Source organism: Gouania willdenowi, chromosome 12, assembly GCF_900634775.1.
Source record: "Gouania willdenowi chromosome 12, fGouWil2.1, whole genome shotgun sequence".
Lineage (NCBI taxonomy): Eukaryota > Metazoa > Chordata > Actinopteri > Blenniiformes > Gobiesocidae > Gouania > Gouania willdenowi.
In genome coordinates, this window is record NC_041055.1 from 17,558,801 (window position 1) to 17,574,143 (window position 15,343).

Here is a 15,343-nt window from a genome sequence, read left to right on the forward strand (position 1 = left end):
AAATTGATAATAATAAATATACTTACGAGTAGTATTTTATTTGAAACGGAGTCGTGTTGTTGTTTTTTTCTATTTTTTTTTTTTTTTTTGCAAAAATGTGGTCAAACTACCTTCATTCTTTTTTTTGTTTGTTTTATTTTATTTTTGGCTCAGCCTCGTTATTGTTTAGTTGTTGTGAAAATGTCTTTTTATTATTTCCGTGTGAAAAACAAAAGTTTGTGTCAAACTATATGTAGAATGAGCTTCCGTGCGGTTTTCTTTGTTTGTAAATGCCATCGGGAGCGCGCCTACGTGCACGCGCTCCCACAGGTGTGTAGAGTGACGTCATCAGATGAGGTACTGTCATTTCCGTGCGTCTCGCGTTTGGTCAACGACCGTGAATGTGTTCAAATGGATGTAAAAGTCGTTTTTCTGGACGGTAAATAGAAACAAACGCATTACAGATGTAAGTATTTTTCAACAACCGATGTTTGAAAGACTTTTCCACGGAAGAAAGTAGCTCTTCTACAGCCAGCTTGATTAGTTTTGTCTTTTTGCAGCAATAGCAGGATGTGATGAGAGCTACTACAGAGAGACAACATGGAGGATTTCTACAAAGAGGTAACCTTCACACAGTGCAAAAAATAAATAAAGAAATAATTTAGAAATAACCTTTGTAATTATATGTTTAAGCTTCTCATAATAATAATATAGATTATCCTATGTGTATAGTTTTGCATGCGTGTTTTTGTTGTCATTTGTGCTTTATTAGTGATCAGGTGAAGTGGCAACTTTATTACAATTTTTGAAAACTTAAGGTTTTCAAGATAAATCTGTTATTTTCTCTATGAAGTCAAAACATCTTATTAGATAATAGGATTTTTAGCATACACGTTTGTCAAAGGAAAGCAGTCCTTTGTACTGTGATCCCCTAAAATGTTTCACCTCTGAGGAAGACTGGCAGTTGACAGTCGACATATGTCCGGCAATCTAAGTAGACTTCCTAGAAAAAAAAGCTGGCTCAATAAATGAAACCTTAACATATTAAAAAAGAAGACAAAAGGAATGTGCTGGAATTATGAAACCATGAGTCATTGTTTAAATGTCCAACTAATTCAGTTGTAGATATCTCCATAATTTATACACAAATTACCACATTATTCTAAGAACTTCAAACTGTTTTTTTTTTTCTCTCTCAATTACATAAAAATTGGTCACAAAATCAAATAAATTGTAAGTGAAAATCCTGCAGGGACTGATATCTTCCAGTTATTACTTTGATATTATCAGTGCAGTACATATTTACGATGGAGCATTGTAGTCAGTAAAAAAAAAAGAAATCTGTTTTCCGAATTATTATTTTTTTAGTCAATTTTCTGAATATTTTTTTTTTCAAATCAGTTTTCCAAATTATTACTTTTTTAAATCATATTTCCAAATTTTTTATTTATTTTATTTTTTAATTCGTTTTCCGATTTAAATGAATAAATAAATAAATAAATTCAAAAAACGGATTAAAAAAGAAATAAAAAATTGGAAAATGGATTTAAAAAGATTATTTTTTTCGGAAAACAGATTAAAAAAAAAAAAATCTGTTTTCCCAATTTCTTTTTTTTTATGACTCCAATGCTACATCGTACACATTTTATCAATTATTTTAATGTGGAATTGCAAACTAAAGCACAATAATGATTAAATTACTAATTTACTTGCCTAAAATTTGCGATTTGACACCCCTGCATTAGTTGGTCAGTGACTGTATGAGTTCATGGGTTCTTGGTTTTCCAAGTAATGTCATCATAACAAAAAACTAGTGTTTTAACAACTGTAGTCACTGTGTTGTTTCTGTTTGGCTTTTGTTTGTGTAGGTGGATGAGGTGAAAGACCTCATTGAAAACATTTCCAGCCATTCAGAGAAGGTAGAAAAAATACATGGAGCTATCCTCTCATCTCCAAACCAAGAAACAAGTAAGAGAAGTTCTATTGTTGATTTCAATGTTAGTTTGATGCTTTCTTCCTTCAGGGCATGAAAACAGGAACATACGGGTGGTGGACGACCTTTAACAAACACACCCAAACCTGTTTTATGGAAACAAACATGCTATTTGTTGTACATTTTAGGTTTAACTGTTTAATCATTTGTGTATATCTACAGCACACACCCAACACAGCATAACGTGGATGGCTGTTCATCATAGGAATGGGATCCACACAAGGTTCCTGCTGCTTAACAGAAGGTTTTCCTTGCCGCCATGAGGAATTCATGTTGGGTGTGGGATACATATGTATGTGTATATACGTATATATGCATATGTGTGTATCCATAAAATGAAGAGTCCGTCCTTAAGACTGCTCTACTGTAAAGTGTCTTGAGATACCATTGGTTATGATTTGGCTCTATACAAATAAAGATTGATTGATTGATTGATTAATGATTATGATGGATTATTTTGAATAATATAAACAGGAAAACTTTCTCAATGCAGTTTAGAATCATTTGTTTTTTTAAGTAATAATTAATCAATATCAATTTTTAAAAAAAAATAATATACAGTGGGGCAAATAAGTATCTAGTCAGCCACCAAATGTGCAAGTACTCCCACTTAAAAAGATGAGAGGCCTGTAATGTTCATCATAGGTATACCTCAACTATGAGAGACAAAATGAGAAAAAAAAATTCAGAAAATTGCATTGTAGGATTTTTAATGAATTAATTGGTAAATCTCTCAGTAAAATAAGTATTTGGTCACCTACAAACAAGCAAGATTTCTGGCTCTCGCAGACCTGTAACTTCTTCTTAAAGAGGCTCCTCTGTCCTCCACTCTTTACCTGTATTAATGGCACCTGTTTGAACTCGTTATCAGTATAAAAGACAAACAGTCACACTCCAAACTCCACTATGGCAAAGACCAAAGAGCTGTCAAAGGACACCAGAAACAAAATTGTAGACCTGCACCAGGCTGGGAAGACTGAATCTGCAATAGGTAAGCAGCTTGGTGTGAAGAAATCAACTGTGCTAGCAATTATTAGAAAATGGAAGACATACAAGACCACTGATAATCTCCCTCAATCTGGGGCAAAATTATCACAAGAGCGGTGAGCAAAAATCCCAGAACCACATTTGGGGACCTAGTGAATGACCTGCAGAGAGCTGGGACCAAAGTAACAAAGGCTACCATCAGTAACACACTACAGCACCAGGGATTCAAATCCTGCAGTGCCAGACGTGTCCCCCTGCTTAAGCCAGTACATGTCTGGGCCCATCTGAAGTTTGCTAGAGAGCATTTGGATGATCCAGAAGAGGTTTGGGAAAATGTCATATGGTCAGATGAAACCAAAATAGAACTTTTTGGTAAACACTCAACTTGTCGTTTTTGGAGGAGAAAGAACACCATACCGACTGTAAAGCATGGGGGTGGTAACATCATGCTTTGGGGCTGTTTCTCTGCAAAGGGGCCAGGACGGCTGATCCGTGTAAAGGAAAGAATGAATGGGGCCATGTATCGTGAGATTTTGAGTGAAAACCTCCTTCCATCAGCAAGGGTATTGAAGATTAAACGTGGCTGGGTCTTTCAGCACGACAATGATCCCAAACACACCGCCCGGGCAATGAAGGACTGGCTTTGTAAGAAGCATTTCAAGGTCCTAGCCTGTCTCCAGATCACAACCCCATAGAAAATCTTTGGAGGGAGTTGAAAGTCTGTGTTGCCCAGCGACAGCCCCAAAACATCACTGCTCTAGAGGAGATCTACATGGAGGAATGGGACAAAAGTACCAGTAACTGTGTGAAAACCTTGTGAAGACTTACAGAAAATGTTTCACCTCTGTCATTGCCAACAAAGGGTACATTACAAAGTATTGAGATTAACTTTTGTTATTGACCAAATACTTATTTTCCACCATAATTTGCAAATAAATTCATTAAAAATCCTACAATGTGATTTTCTGGATTTTTTTTCTTCTCATTTTGTCTCTCATAGTTGAGGTGTACCTATGATTAAAATTACAGGCCTCTCTCATATTTTTAAGTGGGAGAACTTGCACAATTGGTGGATGACTAAATACTTTTTTGCCCCACTGTATTACTGTTTTTATATTTTAAAAATGTGTTTGTCCATCACATTGTAATAAAACGACTAAATAAAATCTAAAATGCTGTAGGTGTGTTACTGGTGCTAAATCACAGGGTGTGGGACACTTTATATTCCTCTGTGATATTCATATTCATCTTTGTGAACAATGTGAAATCCAAATATTGAATAGAATAACATTTTCCTTCTTGGTAATTTGTTGTTTCTCTTGCAGAAAACAAAGATAAACTCGAGCTGATAAATGGTGTGATCAAGAGGGACGTCGACTTGGTTCAGACCAAGTTAAAATGTAGGTGTACACAGTTGAGTTACCTGCAGTTTTTGCTCTAATACGATGCTATTTTAATCTCATGTCCAATTTCTTTCATGGGGTACTAGATGAATATTGGCACGACTTCCTGTGTAATAGCAGAAATGGTCTTGGATTAATAACCAATGTGCTACAAAATTGCTGAGTTAAAGCAAAAACAAGGATTTCTGGTTTTCACCCAGGTGGCCTGGGTACAACTCCTAGTATGTGAACATATTTAAATGTCTTCTGTTGCTTTAATATCTGATTGTTACCTCTCTGGGATCAATAAAACACTTTTATCCATGATAAACCTTAAAGCATGTTACCTTAGTTTATTATGTGGGTCAGCTTTTCTCAGAAACCACTTAAGATACGATAATCAAATTTGATGTGGGGCTTCAGGGTATCAATACCTTGATGGAGTTCGAAAATGAGAAGTGCGCAACTATTTTTTCCGGAGTTATTGCCCTTGTGCCATTTTTTGTTTACTCTGTTTGAGGTATCCTCAAAGGGCACAGCTTTTCTCAGAAACTGTTTAAGATAGTATAACCAAATTTGGTGTGTGGCTTCAGGGTATCAATACTTTGATGGAGTTTGAAAATGAGAAGCACGTAAGTATTTTTTCATGTGTTATTGCCCTTGTTCCATTTTTTTTTGGATTCTGTTCAAGGTATCTACAAAAGGGACAGCTTTTCTCAGAAACTGTTTAAGATATGATAACGAAATATGGTGTGTGGCTTCAGGGTATCAATACCTTGATAGAGTTTGACAATGAGAAGTGTGCAAATATTTTTTTTTTTTTGAGTTTTTGCCCTTGTTCTGTTTTTCTTTACTCTGAGGTGTCTTCAAAGGGGACAGCTTTTCTTAGAAACCGTTTAAGATAGTTAGTTATTTCATATTCTGATGTGATAGTATTTTCTTATGTATACATCTAAGTTCTTAGATTCAGGACATTTAAAAAAAGATTGTGAGTTATAATGAGAACCAGTCTGGCAGGGGATGTTGATGATTGTCTTCTTGTTTTTTTTGTTTAAAGTAGATTTTTCATTGAATCTAAATTAGAAATGCATTCATATCAATAAAAATATGAAAGTGTTGTGACATTCTGTGACATCATGTACTGATCAGAGAGAAATTGAGGAAAAATTGAAAGCCGACCCAGGTATTGTGGCATTATGCTGATTTTACGAGTGCTGAATTGACTAGATTGACAGGCGAATCGTGTTTCTTTTTAAAATCCTTTAGTTGACTTTTAATGTTTAAGTGTATAGCAGTGGAGGTTTGTGTGTGCACAAAGTTAATAAAGTTGTTGTTTTTTTTGTTGTTGTAATTATTACTTGTGTTTATTTGTTCATTTATCGGACATAATGTTGCAAGTCAGTATGAGCTATATTGGTATTACAGCTGTCAACATTGGTTTTCTGTTTGGGTCAATTACATTTTTCAGTTACAATTATGCTTTTAATTAACCATGTTCAATTACAATTAAATTATGATTACAGTGACCAGCATTTTTTCCAATTGCAATTAAATTACAATTTATTTTTTTATTTTTTTATTTTATCTTCAGAAAGTCGATTACAATTATGTTCTCAATTACTAAAGTTTAATTACAGTTGATCACAATGACTGAGCCTAAAATAAATCACCTAATAAAAGTTAGCCTTCCTCTTGTGTTAGCTTTTTGTTAGCATCTCTAATGATTGTTAGGCTTCCTAATCAATGAAAATATAGGTTTTATTGTTTTTGGTGTCTGTGTCTGAGCCTTTTTTGTATCAGTATACCCCTCAATTTATATATTTCTTCTAAATGATAAAATGTAGGAAAGCTTGATTGAAACATTTTTTAATAATTGTGAACTACATATGTGTAGAACTGTAACATGGTTCTCCAGTTTAGTGTTAAATTATATCTGACAATTTTTCTTACAATTACAAAGTCAATTATTACAATTTAATTAAGGTTAGGACAGCAATAGATTTTTAAAATTACAATATAATTATGCCATAATTGTAATCAATTCTCAATTACACAATTATAATTTACTCCAACCTTAGTTTCAACATTATAGGTGATGAATATTAATAATAGTAGTGTTGGTAATACACATGGAAATGTGTAACTTTAATTTGCAGGATTGTAACCTGATGCAGTATGATCTATGTGTGTTATTTTAGTGATCCTAAAGAAGTGGCCAGTAGACGAGAAGAGCATTAGTCCTTCAGTAATGGAGCGCATTCAGAGGAACCAGGTCTGGCACGGTTTAATCCTTTTTCATTTCGCTCACTATTAATTTCCCTAATTTGGGTCTGTTTTAAAAGCTTAAAAACAAATCTTCTTCTCTGACTCTATTCTTTACAGCACTCCTACCTGACTGGCAGGTTTTCTGATGTTATGAGGGATTACCACCAGGCTCAAGTCTCCTTCAGAGATAAATGCAAGGCACAAATACAGAGAAAATTGGAAATAGGTGAGAGAACAAGAGCAAGTATCATTAGTAACCAGGGCCGGCCTTCCCGACAGGCAACACAGGCGGCCGCCGAGGTTGACATCTGCTGGAGGGGTGCCAAATTGCACCCCCCAATTTTTTTTTTTTATATTAATTTAAAAAGTATTATAAACATGAAACACACCCTTTGAAATCACTGTATATGTTTAATTTGATATTAATATTAAAAATCTTTAACTATACCTGCTGATCTTCTGCCCGTATTTATATTTATTTTATTTTAATTCTTGTTCTTGTCTATATAATTTTATTGTGTTGGTTGCACATTGTGTTGTTTGGTTTTAAGATTTGTGGTACTAACTACAAAAACCAAACAGAAAAGTAGAAATTTCCTTGTACAGAAACCTTTATATCTTATTTTAACTTTTGATTGCACTGTTTTGCATTGCTTTTGGATTTTGCACCATTTTTGTTATTGTTCCCATGAGACATTTGCACTATACTATTATAGTGCATTATTCTAAATTTTAAAATGGGTTGTATTTTTTTTCAATAATTTGTTGTTGCAGAATTGTATTGTTTTGTCTTGATATTTAAAATATATAGGTAAGTAATTTCACCTAGGGCACCAAAAAGGCTAAGGCCAGCCCTGATTGTAACAGAACTGATAAGATTGTTTCTATAATTTTTGGTGTTAAATTGGCCGTGCAAGTCTTTTTGTTCATCCTTTGCTTCCAACCTACTGTTTGAGCATCAGCTATGCTTGATTTAACACTTTGATTCTCAAAACCTCAAAATTAAACAATGTGATAATGTGCACTGACCTGCTTAATGTGTTTGAACGTTCTTCATTGTGTCTCGATCAGTGGATAAAACCATTTCAAATGAAGAGATGGAGGAGATGCTGCACTGTGATGATCTTACCCTCTTCATATCTGACGTGAGTATCTTTATTTATTTTTTTGTTCTGGTTCACAATGCACTGCTCTGATTCAGTCCGTGATTTGTGTTGTAAATCATTCAGGCAGTAATAATGATTAATACTAGAAACTTGGCATTTCTCTTTCTAAAGGTCACTTCCAAGGCTCACATTTCCAAACGGGCTCTGACTGAGATAGAAAGTCGTCATCGGGACATCATCTGCCTCGAGTCCAGCATCAAGGAGTTACAAGAGGTGTTTGCTGACACTGCCATGCTTTTAGAGACTCAGGTAAAAAGGATCAATCATTAGAAAATGCTGCAATTTACAGTGAACTAAGGATGCACCGAATATTCGGTGGCCGAATATTGCAAAAAAAAAGCAACATTCGGTCTTCAGTTTTGTGAGTTAAAATCAAGGCCGAATAGTAGGTTGTGACGCAATGATGCAATCAAACAACGCACAGTGATTTCGAGTCAGAAAAGTGTGTGCGCGTTGCTACAGAACCAGAGCAGCAGCAGCAGCTCCTCCTTTCCACACACAAACACAGCCAGACTCTCTCCTTACCGCTTACCGCTCTCCGTCGTCCGTCACCGCGTAAAAGTTGGAAGCCGTCCATTTCCACAACTGAGTCCGTTGTTAGCGCTGTGAGCCACCAATTCGTAAACAACCCCATTGTTTCCTCCTCAGTTCACCAGAGATGTCGGGTGTCGCTGCACAGACTGGTGTAGCATTAGCACGGAGTGTGTGTAAACAATGGTCGTGGCTCCTAGCAGTGACTCCCAACACGATCGGCAGCAGAAAATGTAGTGCAGTTTTGGCGTCCAGTAGTGCAGCTTGTATTTACATATATGGCAATAAATAGGGATGTAACGATTAATCGTAAGGCAGTTAAAAATCGATTCATAGGGGTCACGGTTGATATCGATTTTCTGACAATTGAATCGCAGTACTTTTTTTAACCAGCAGAGGGCGCTATCCGGAAGTGTTGGCGGCGGGCGGAGTCTGCTAATACTTTCTTTCTGGCCGCCTTCTACTCTTAAATATGTTAATAAATGATTCATTACCCCTTTAGCACCGAAAGAATATCTGTAATATTACTTGAATATCTGTAAAAGTCACGGTTTTCTATTAGCTCTGTCTGCTAGCATAGCTTCTCTTCTTCACTGCAAGATATCTGCATGCCAACCGACCACTGGGTTACCAGCGCCCTCTGCTGGTCCAAACAAATATGACGTAAATCAGTGTAATCACGGTTTTTTTTTTTTTTTTTTAAAGTTCAATTGTTAAGGCACAAAATACATTTTCAGTTGCACTTTTAAAAGAAAAAGAACTATTATGCAGTTTTGCATAGTTTATTATAGAACCAGAATTTAAATTAATAGGCTTCATTTTCATTTGTATTATTCCTTTATTTATTTCATTCAAGATTTATTTTTAGTTAAATTGCATTGTTTTGAATAGTTTATCAAGGAATTCTTTTGACAATGAAAAATAAAAGGAAAATAATACAGTATTTTCTAGTTTTTTTCCCAAAAAAAAAAATTGTCTACAGTCCCATTTTGTAAATGAAAAAATCGTGAGAATCGTATCGTGAACCCAGTATCGTGAATCGAATCGTATCGGGAGTTGAGTGAATCGTTACATCCCTAGCAATAAAGTATAATAAATAGTCTATATTAAACGGCAGTGTTTGTTTTAGTTGTTAGATAGTTGGAGAGGGAGGAGCTCACATTCTAGGAGGTGTGTTAAGTGACGTCACCTGCCAACGTGGGCAAAATCCTACTCGCTCGTTGAAAACTGACTTTTTACTAAATGTGGAATAACAAGGGAGGAGGAAACAGAACTTTTTCAACTTTGGCCCTCTAAATGATGCTAAAGGGATGTGTATCACTGTAGCAAAACCATAAAGTTATTTTTTTTCATCATACCTCTCCTTTAATGCACTTGACTTTTTTTTTTTTTTGGAATGCATGCTTTGTTTTATTTGAAGGGCTAATATAAATGAAAAACTTTGTTGTGCTTTTTTTTGAAAAGCAAAGGCTACTGGAATATCTAAAAAAGTCAGAATATTCAATAAACATTTACTTTCTTTAAAAAAACATGTCTAAAAATGTATTCTAGGCTATTTGGGCACTACTTTAAAAAATGTGAAAAACTTAACATATACTGTATATTCAGTATTCGGCAAAGCGTTTATGTTTTATTCGGCTTCGGCCACAAATTTTCATTTCGGTGCATCCATATAGTGAACCAAACCAAACTGGTGTGGATCTTTTTTTTTTTTTGCAGGGAGACTTGATCAACAACATAGAGAAGAATGTGTCAAAAGCTGCGGAGTATGTTGAGGTATCAAGAGCAGAAACCAACAAGGCAGTCCAATACAAGAAACATTGGTATAAGATCGCATCCATACCGAGTTTCTTAAAGCCATTAAGACGACAAAGTTCTGTTAAAACAGCTGCTGGTCACAACTCTGAAGTGAAGACTTCAAAATGAATATATTTATATATACACATATGATACGGCATATGAAGAACACACAAAACTTTACCAATATGGAGTCATTCAATTAAATATAACTAAACCTCCAAAAGAAAAAGAAATGATTCTGTCAAAAATATGCTGTATATATTTTTGAAAATGTTATTTCCCGTAAAAAAAAAAAAGAAAAAAACATTATAATAATAATTTGACACTTTCCCATTTATATTCCCATTTAGAATGCTTTCATCACACACACTAAATAAAGGTGCAGAAGTGCAGGATGCCTTCAGAAGGTAGAAGTAGCTTTTGATGCTGGAAAGAGATTTCAAAATATATCAAAAGACTTTGAAATCAGCCATTCTAATATCTGGAAAACAGTCCTCAAGTGAAGGACATTGAAAACCTTACCAACTCTCGTTATCCGAGCAAGTCTGTACCCTCGAGAAGTAAACGAAACACTCCAAAAACTCTTTAAGACATCTACATCTCATAACAGCAGACACTCTACAACAGCTATAAACTATTGTCATATAAGTGTGACCAAAAAAAACTTAGGATTACTTAGGTTTTTGTTTTTATTATTATTATTATTATTATTATTATTATTATTATTATTATTATTATTATTATTATTTTTGATGCATGTCGAGAGGGTAGTTTGTGTAAACCAAAGACAGCATTCTGGGAAAAGAACCCCTTATATAATATAGTTTGGGAGTGTTTTGTTGCAACTGCCTCTAGTCAACTCTCTGGGTTAGGTCCTCGCAGGTATTCTACCATCATATGGTGCTTGAGAACCTCTGTACAAAAATCTAAAAGTACTGGGAAGTTGGCATCACACCCCAGCTCCAAATCACATTGAGATGCTTTGGGTGGATTTGGAATTGAACGTTCATTGGTTAAACTCCTCAAACGTCTCACAGCTGAAACCATTGTGCATTCAGGAGTGTTTCAGTCTTTCCTCAGACTGATGATGGACACTATACGACGTCTCACTTAAGTAGTTTCAGCCTATCATGGTAACACTATTTATATTTTACTTTATTTAAATGTGGTGCCAAATTCAAGGCACTCATCACAAAATATGAAGTTATGTTTTAATGAAAAACCCAACACATCCATATGAGCATGTGTCAGCTTGCTGTATGGTTGTGTTGGATTCTGTTTTAAAACAGGTTTAAAAGGGTTTTTTTTTTATATGCAAAAAATAGTTTTCACATATAGAGGAATGTATACACTTTTGTTGAACATATTTAATTAAGTGATAATATTGGTTTCTTTGTATTTATTCTGCTATTGTTTGAAAATTTAAATTATTGCATTTAATTTATGTAGCTCTGGGTTTGTCAGATGTTTCTGTGCAGTGTTTTTTCGATGTGTGATTATTTTTTATTCATTCTGTTGCTTTTGCTCAGCTTTGTACTGCATTTGTGGATGTATGGCAATTATGTGTGAAGAGAAATTGCATGCAAAGGAATTTAAAATAATGTAACTTACAACTGTCCATTCCTGTGAAAAGGAATTAAAGATATACTGCATAACTGTGTAAAAGTCTCTACAACAGGAACTATACGCGTTAAGATCCTGGCCTCTCGTGTTCTGGGTTACAACACACTAGGGTTTAGACTGGCTTTCGAAATACAAAATGATTGGTTCACCCTGGGCAGATCCCGCCCACTGAGGTGGGAATAATATTCTCTTTGATAGCAACTACAAGGTGTGTAAAATAATATGATATGGTTTATTTTTGTGATCTGTACTGGAGGTTTAGCAACAGTTCTTTATGTCCGGATAAATCCACTGCTCTGTGCTGTAAAAAACTGACACATGAAACCCTGTTTTCTTTAGTCCCTCCAGGATTTTGCGGCCAATTTCTGTGATTTTTTTTGTGGCTTAAAATGCGTGATTTTGCAGCACTTTAAAAAAAAAAAAAAAATTGCAACATTTTGAGGCTTTATTATTTGCTATAACTTTGCCTAAACTGATCACTTTGCCAAAAACCTTATTGCCTTTGAATTATTTCATAACAATACAGAAAATAGCTCAGATTCACAATAATTTAACAAGATACAAATTTTTTCCATCACTTTTTAAAGGTTTCTAGTGAAGAGTATATTACAGAGAATCAGTTGTTTAAGTTTTTAAAACAAAAACAAAAAATCCTAAAATAAATAAATGGTTCTTTTCCTGTCAGAATCTCATCAATGCACTCTAGACTTTTGCTACAAACACATTTTGCTGCAGAAGAGTCTCATACATTCAGCAATTTGTAAATTTGTGCATGGAGATACCACCAGGGGGCACAAACACCAATGACATTGGCCAATGCTGCCGTTTTAGAGGTACCTGTATTGAAGCTCTATCACAGATCTTTTAAAATAGTAGAGGTTTAATCAGTTTTTTTTTTTTAAAGTCCTTTTACAGCAGCAGGAGATCATTAAAGACTTGCATATGTGAAACACATTCGCCGCTATTTGGCTCGAAAGTCAGTCTGGCAGTTATGACACAGTCTGTAACCAAACTAAATGATGATTCCGCTCGCACCAGGGGAATCCCAGCGACTGGTGGTGGCTGCCGGCTTCGGAAGTTCATGTGGCTTACTCAAGGCAGACGGACTTCAGCCACGTTGAGCCGCCGAATCGACCGGAATCTTGAGTCAGATTAGTTAAAATTGTAGAAATTTACAGTGATTGGAAAGAATTGCAGAGCCACGCAGAATTTGTGAGGATTGGCTGAAATTGCATTTATAGTTGCGATCGCAACATTGCGATTTCCTGGAGGGTCTGTTTATTGATTGTGCCAGGATGAAGGCTATTATAGCATGGCTTCAGAGCTGAATGAGAAGCTACCACATAAAATACAGAGCTGCTTTATTGACATGTCACTTGTTAGTCTCGTCACTTGTTTGTCCGTTGAATGAACCATTTACACTTTCCCAGTTGGAATGGACTACAAAGGATTTATGTGTTGTTTGGAGGAGGGAAATTATGGATAAAGCAGGAACATTGTCTGTTTCCTCTGAGGTAAAGGCTCACTTCTTGGCTTTGCCCTGAGCAGCCACAGCCTCCATGGCCTTCTTCACTGTTTCTTCATCACCGAGGAAAGACATTGGCTTCACAGGCTTCAGGTTGTCGTCGAGCTCATACACGATCGGGATTCCCGTTGGAAGGTTCAGCTCCATGATGGCTGCATCAGACATTCCTGGAAAAATGGGTCAGAGAGACTTGACAATCCGAAAACTAGACAGAGAATTAACTTTACAGTTTCTGCTTTTGGCAAAGTAAAAAAAAAAAAACTAATCTCTCTAATCTTAGGTTTGTGATTCTTCTGAATGTTTGGCGGCTATGTTGAAAAGTTCAAGATATCTACATAAAGGTCATGACTGTAATGGGAAACAAGCGTGTAACCTTCTACCCTGGCCCTTAGCTCTGCCTCCGTGCTATTTTTATGCACAGTACAACTCAGTGTGCAGACAAATGTCTGAGTAGCTTGCTATTCAGCTCTGCAAATGCAGTGAAACCCCTAATTACCAAGGTTTTCTAATCGTTTTTGTTTACTGTGTGATTAACTCACTAAATGGACTGTAATTTCCCCAAGGAGCTCACCTTCTAAGTGCTTGACGATGCCACGGAGACTGTTCCCGTGAGCAGCAATAATGACATTTTTGCCAGCTTTGATTTGAGGAGCGATAACATCATTCCAGAAAGGCAGGGCCCGAGCAATGGTGTCCTTCAGGGATTCACAGGTGGGCAGCTCCCCGGGATTCAGACCCTTGTAGCGTCGAGACTGAAGATGCATGAATAAAAATGTATCCGTTGAATTTTTTGTTTATTGAAAGTCTTAAACATCAGTCGTAACCACTCATACCCAATAAAGCATCTCACTTAATCTGATTCTTCTCACCTCACTGATGATTTTGTGGTAGGGGTGTTCCCCATCCATGGGTGGAGGAGGGATGTCAAAAGAACGACGCCAGATCTTGACCTGCTCCTCTCCATGCTTCTCAGCTGTCTCTGCCTTGTTGAGTCCAGTCAGACCTCCGTAGTGACGCTCGTTCAGACGCCAGGTACGGACCACGGGCAGCCACATTTGGTCCGTTCCCTCCATGATGGTCCACAGGGTCTTGATGGCACGTTTCAGCACGGACGTGTAACATATGTCAAACTTAAGGCCTGCATCCTTGATGGCTTGGGCGCCACGCTTGGCCTCCTCCATGCCCTTTTCACTGAGGTCAGCATCAAACCAGCCACAGAAGCGGTTCTCCTGGTTCCAGGAGCTTTCACCGTGACGGACGATGACCAAACGGTGTTTAGAAGCCATTTTTGACAGTTTTTCTTCGCTTAAACTGACCTGAGTCTCCTGAACCCTTCTGAATTGTGCTTGAATACACAGTGACTGACCAACAGTGAGCGCGCGCACACATGCCAGGCTCTATTTATAGCAGAGTGGATTGTGGTACCTCGTAGCAGATGCTTCTTTTTGACTCTCCACCAGTGAGAGCCTCTAATCCTCTGATGGACACATCACACCAGCCACTAGAATCCACTCTTCAGTGCTGTGGGAATGTGCTGGCTGGGAAGGCCAGAGGTCAGATATAAGGCCAAAATAGCAACATGACTTTTAAACTGCGATCTAATGAACAAAAGTAGAAAGTTAAGAGACACTTGCAGAAAGGGCACTCCTATAACTTATACTCAATCCAATGTGCATTAAAAAATAAATGAAAGATATATTTTTCTGGTCTGATATGTTAACAAACCAAGGAAGAACAAGTTTGTATGAGATTAGAAAAATATTTGAGTTTTCGTTTGCCAAGGCTCATGGGTGTATTGTTTCTAACAGTGCAAAGATAGCGTAATCCTTAATGGTGTATCAGACTTTGTGTTCTGTGTTAGACTGGGACCATGTTCCCTGTCTTACACCCTGCTGTCCGCTCTGGCCTATGTCCCATATAGCAGTGATCATGAATAATTAAAAACATGTATCAATCTATGCATTAAATAAATACCCACCTGCCACATTTATGTGTCTCTGTGGGTAAATACAGAATCGGTGAGGATAGAATCAAACACCTAGTGATAGATGTACAATAGACTCAAAGCTACCAATACACCATTTGGTGGTTG

At 36.5% G+C, this 15,343-nt stretch overlaps 2 protein-coding genes across 2 annotated transcripts; one reads left to right on the top strand and one right to left on the bottom strand.

The window, feature by feature from the left end:
• The first annotated feature begins 315 nt into the window (after positions 1 to 315).
• Positions 316 to 10,422, top strand: LOC114473352 (syntaxin-2-like). The gene is made up of 9 exons (XM_028462916.1): positions 316 to 445; positions 540 to 600; positions 1,848 to 1,947; positions 4,285 to 4,359; positions 6,540 to 6,613; positions 6,724 to 6,832; positions 7,678 to 7,751; positions 7,884 to 8,021; positions 10,023 to 10,422. Exons 2-9 carry the CDS (start codon positions 580 to 582, stop codon positions 10,227 to 10,229), a joined length of 798 nt encoding a protein of 265 aa, XP_028318717.1. The 5' UTR covers positions 316 to 445; positions 540 to 579; the 3' UTR covers positions 10,230 to 10,422.
• Positions 10,423 to 13,070: 2,648 nt separating this feature from the next.
• Positions 13,071 to 14,633, bottom strand: pgam2 (phosphoglycerate mutase 2 (muscle)). The gene is made up of 3 exons (XM_028463390.1): positions 14,121 to 14,633; positions 13,823 to 14,003; positions 13,071 to 13,418 (listed from the first exon to the last, which is right to left on the bottom strand). The coding sequence occupies exons 1-3, from the start codon at positions 14,535 to 14,537 to the stop codon at positions 13,249 to 13,251; spliced, it is 768 nt and encodes a 255-aa protein (XP_028319191.1). The 5' UTR covers positions 14,538 to 14,633; the 3' UTR covers positions 13,071 to 13,248.
• Positions 14,634 to 15,343: the final 710 nt, after the last annotated feature.

What these genes read in the sequence shown, in the direction of transcription:
- LOC114473352 (XM_028462916.1), top strand. Translation starts at nt 580, where the DNA reads ATGGAGGATTTCTACAAAGAG. An exon ending in ATCTCCAAACCAAGAAACAA is followed by an intron (nt 1,948 to 4,284) that starts GTAAGAGAAGTT and finishes TTTCTCTTGCAG; the next exon opens with AAAACAAAGATAAACTCGAG. An exon ending in AGCGCATTCAGAGGAACCAG is followed by an intron (nt 6,614 to 6,723) that starts GTCTGGCACGGT and finishes TATTCTTTACAG; the next exon opens with CACTCCTACCTGACTGGCAG.
- pgam2 (XM_028463390.1), bottom strand. Translation starts at nt 14,537, where the DNA reads ATGGCTTCTAAACACCGTTTGGTCATCGTCCGTCACGGTGAAAGCTCC. An exon ending in ACCACAAAATCATCAGTGAG is followed by an intron (nt 14,004 to 14,120) that starts GTGAGAAGAATC and finishes ATGCATCTTCAG; the next exon opens with TCTCGACGCTACAAGGGTCT. An exon ending in CATCGTCAAGCACTTAGAAG is followed by an intron (nt 13,419 to 13,822) that starts GTGAGCTCCTTG and finishes CCATTTTTCCAG; the next exon opens with GAATGTCTGATGCAGCCATC.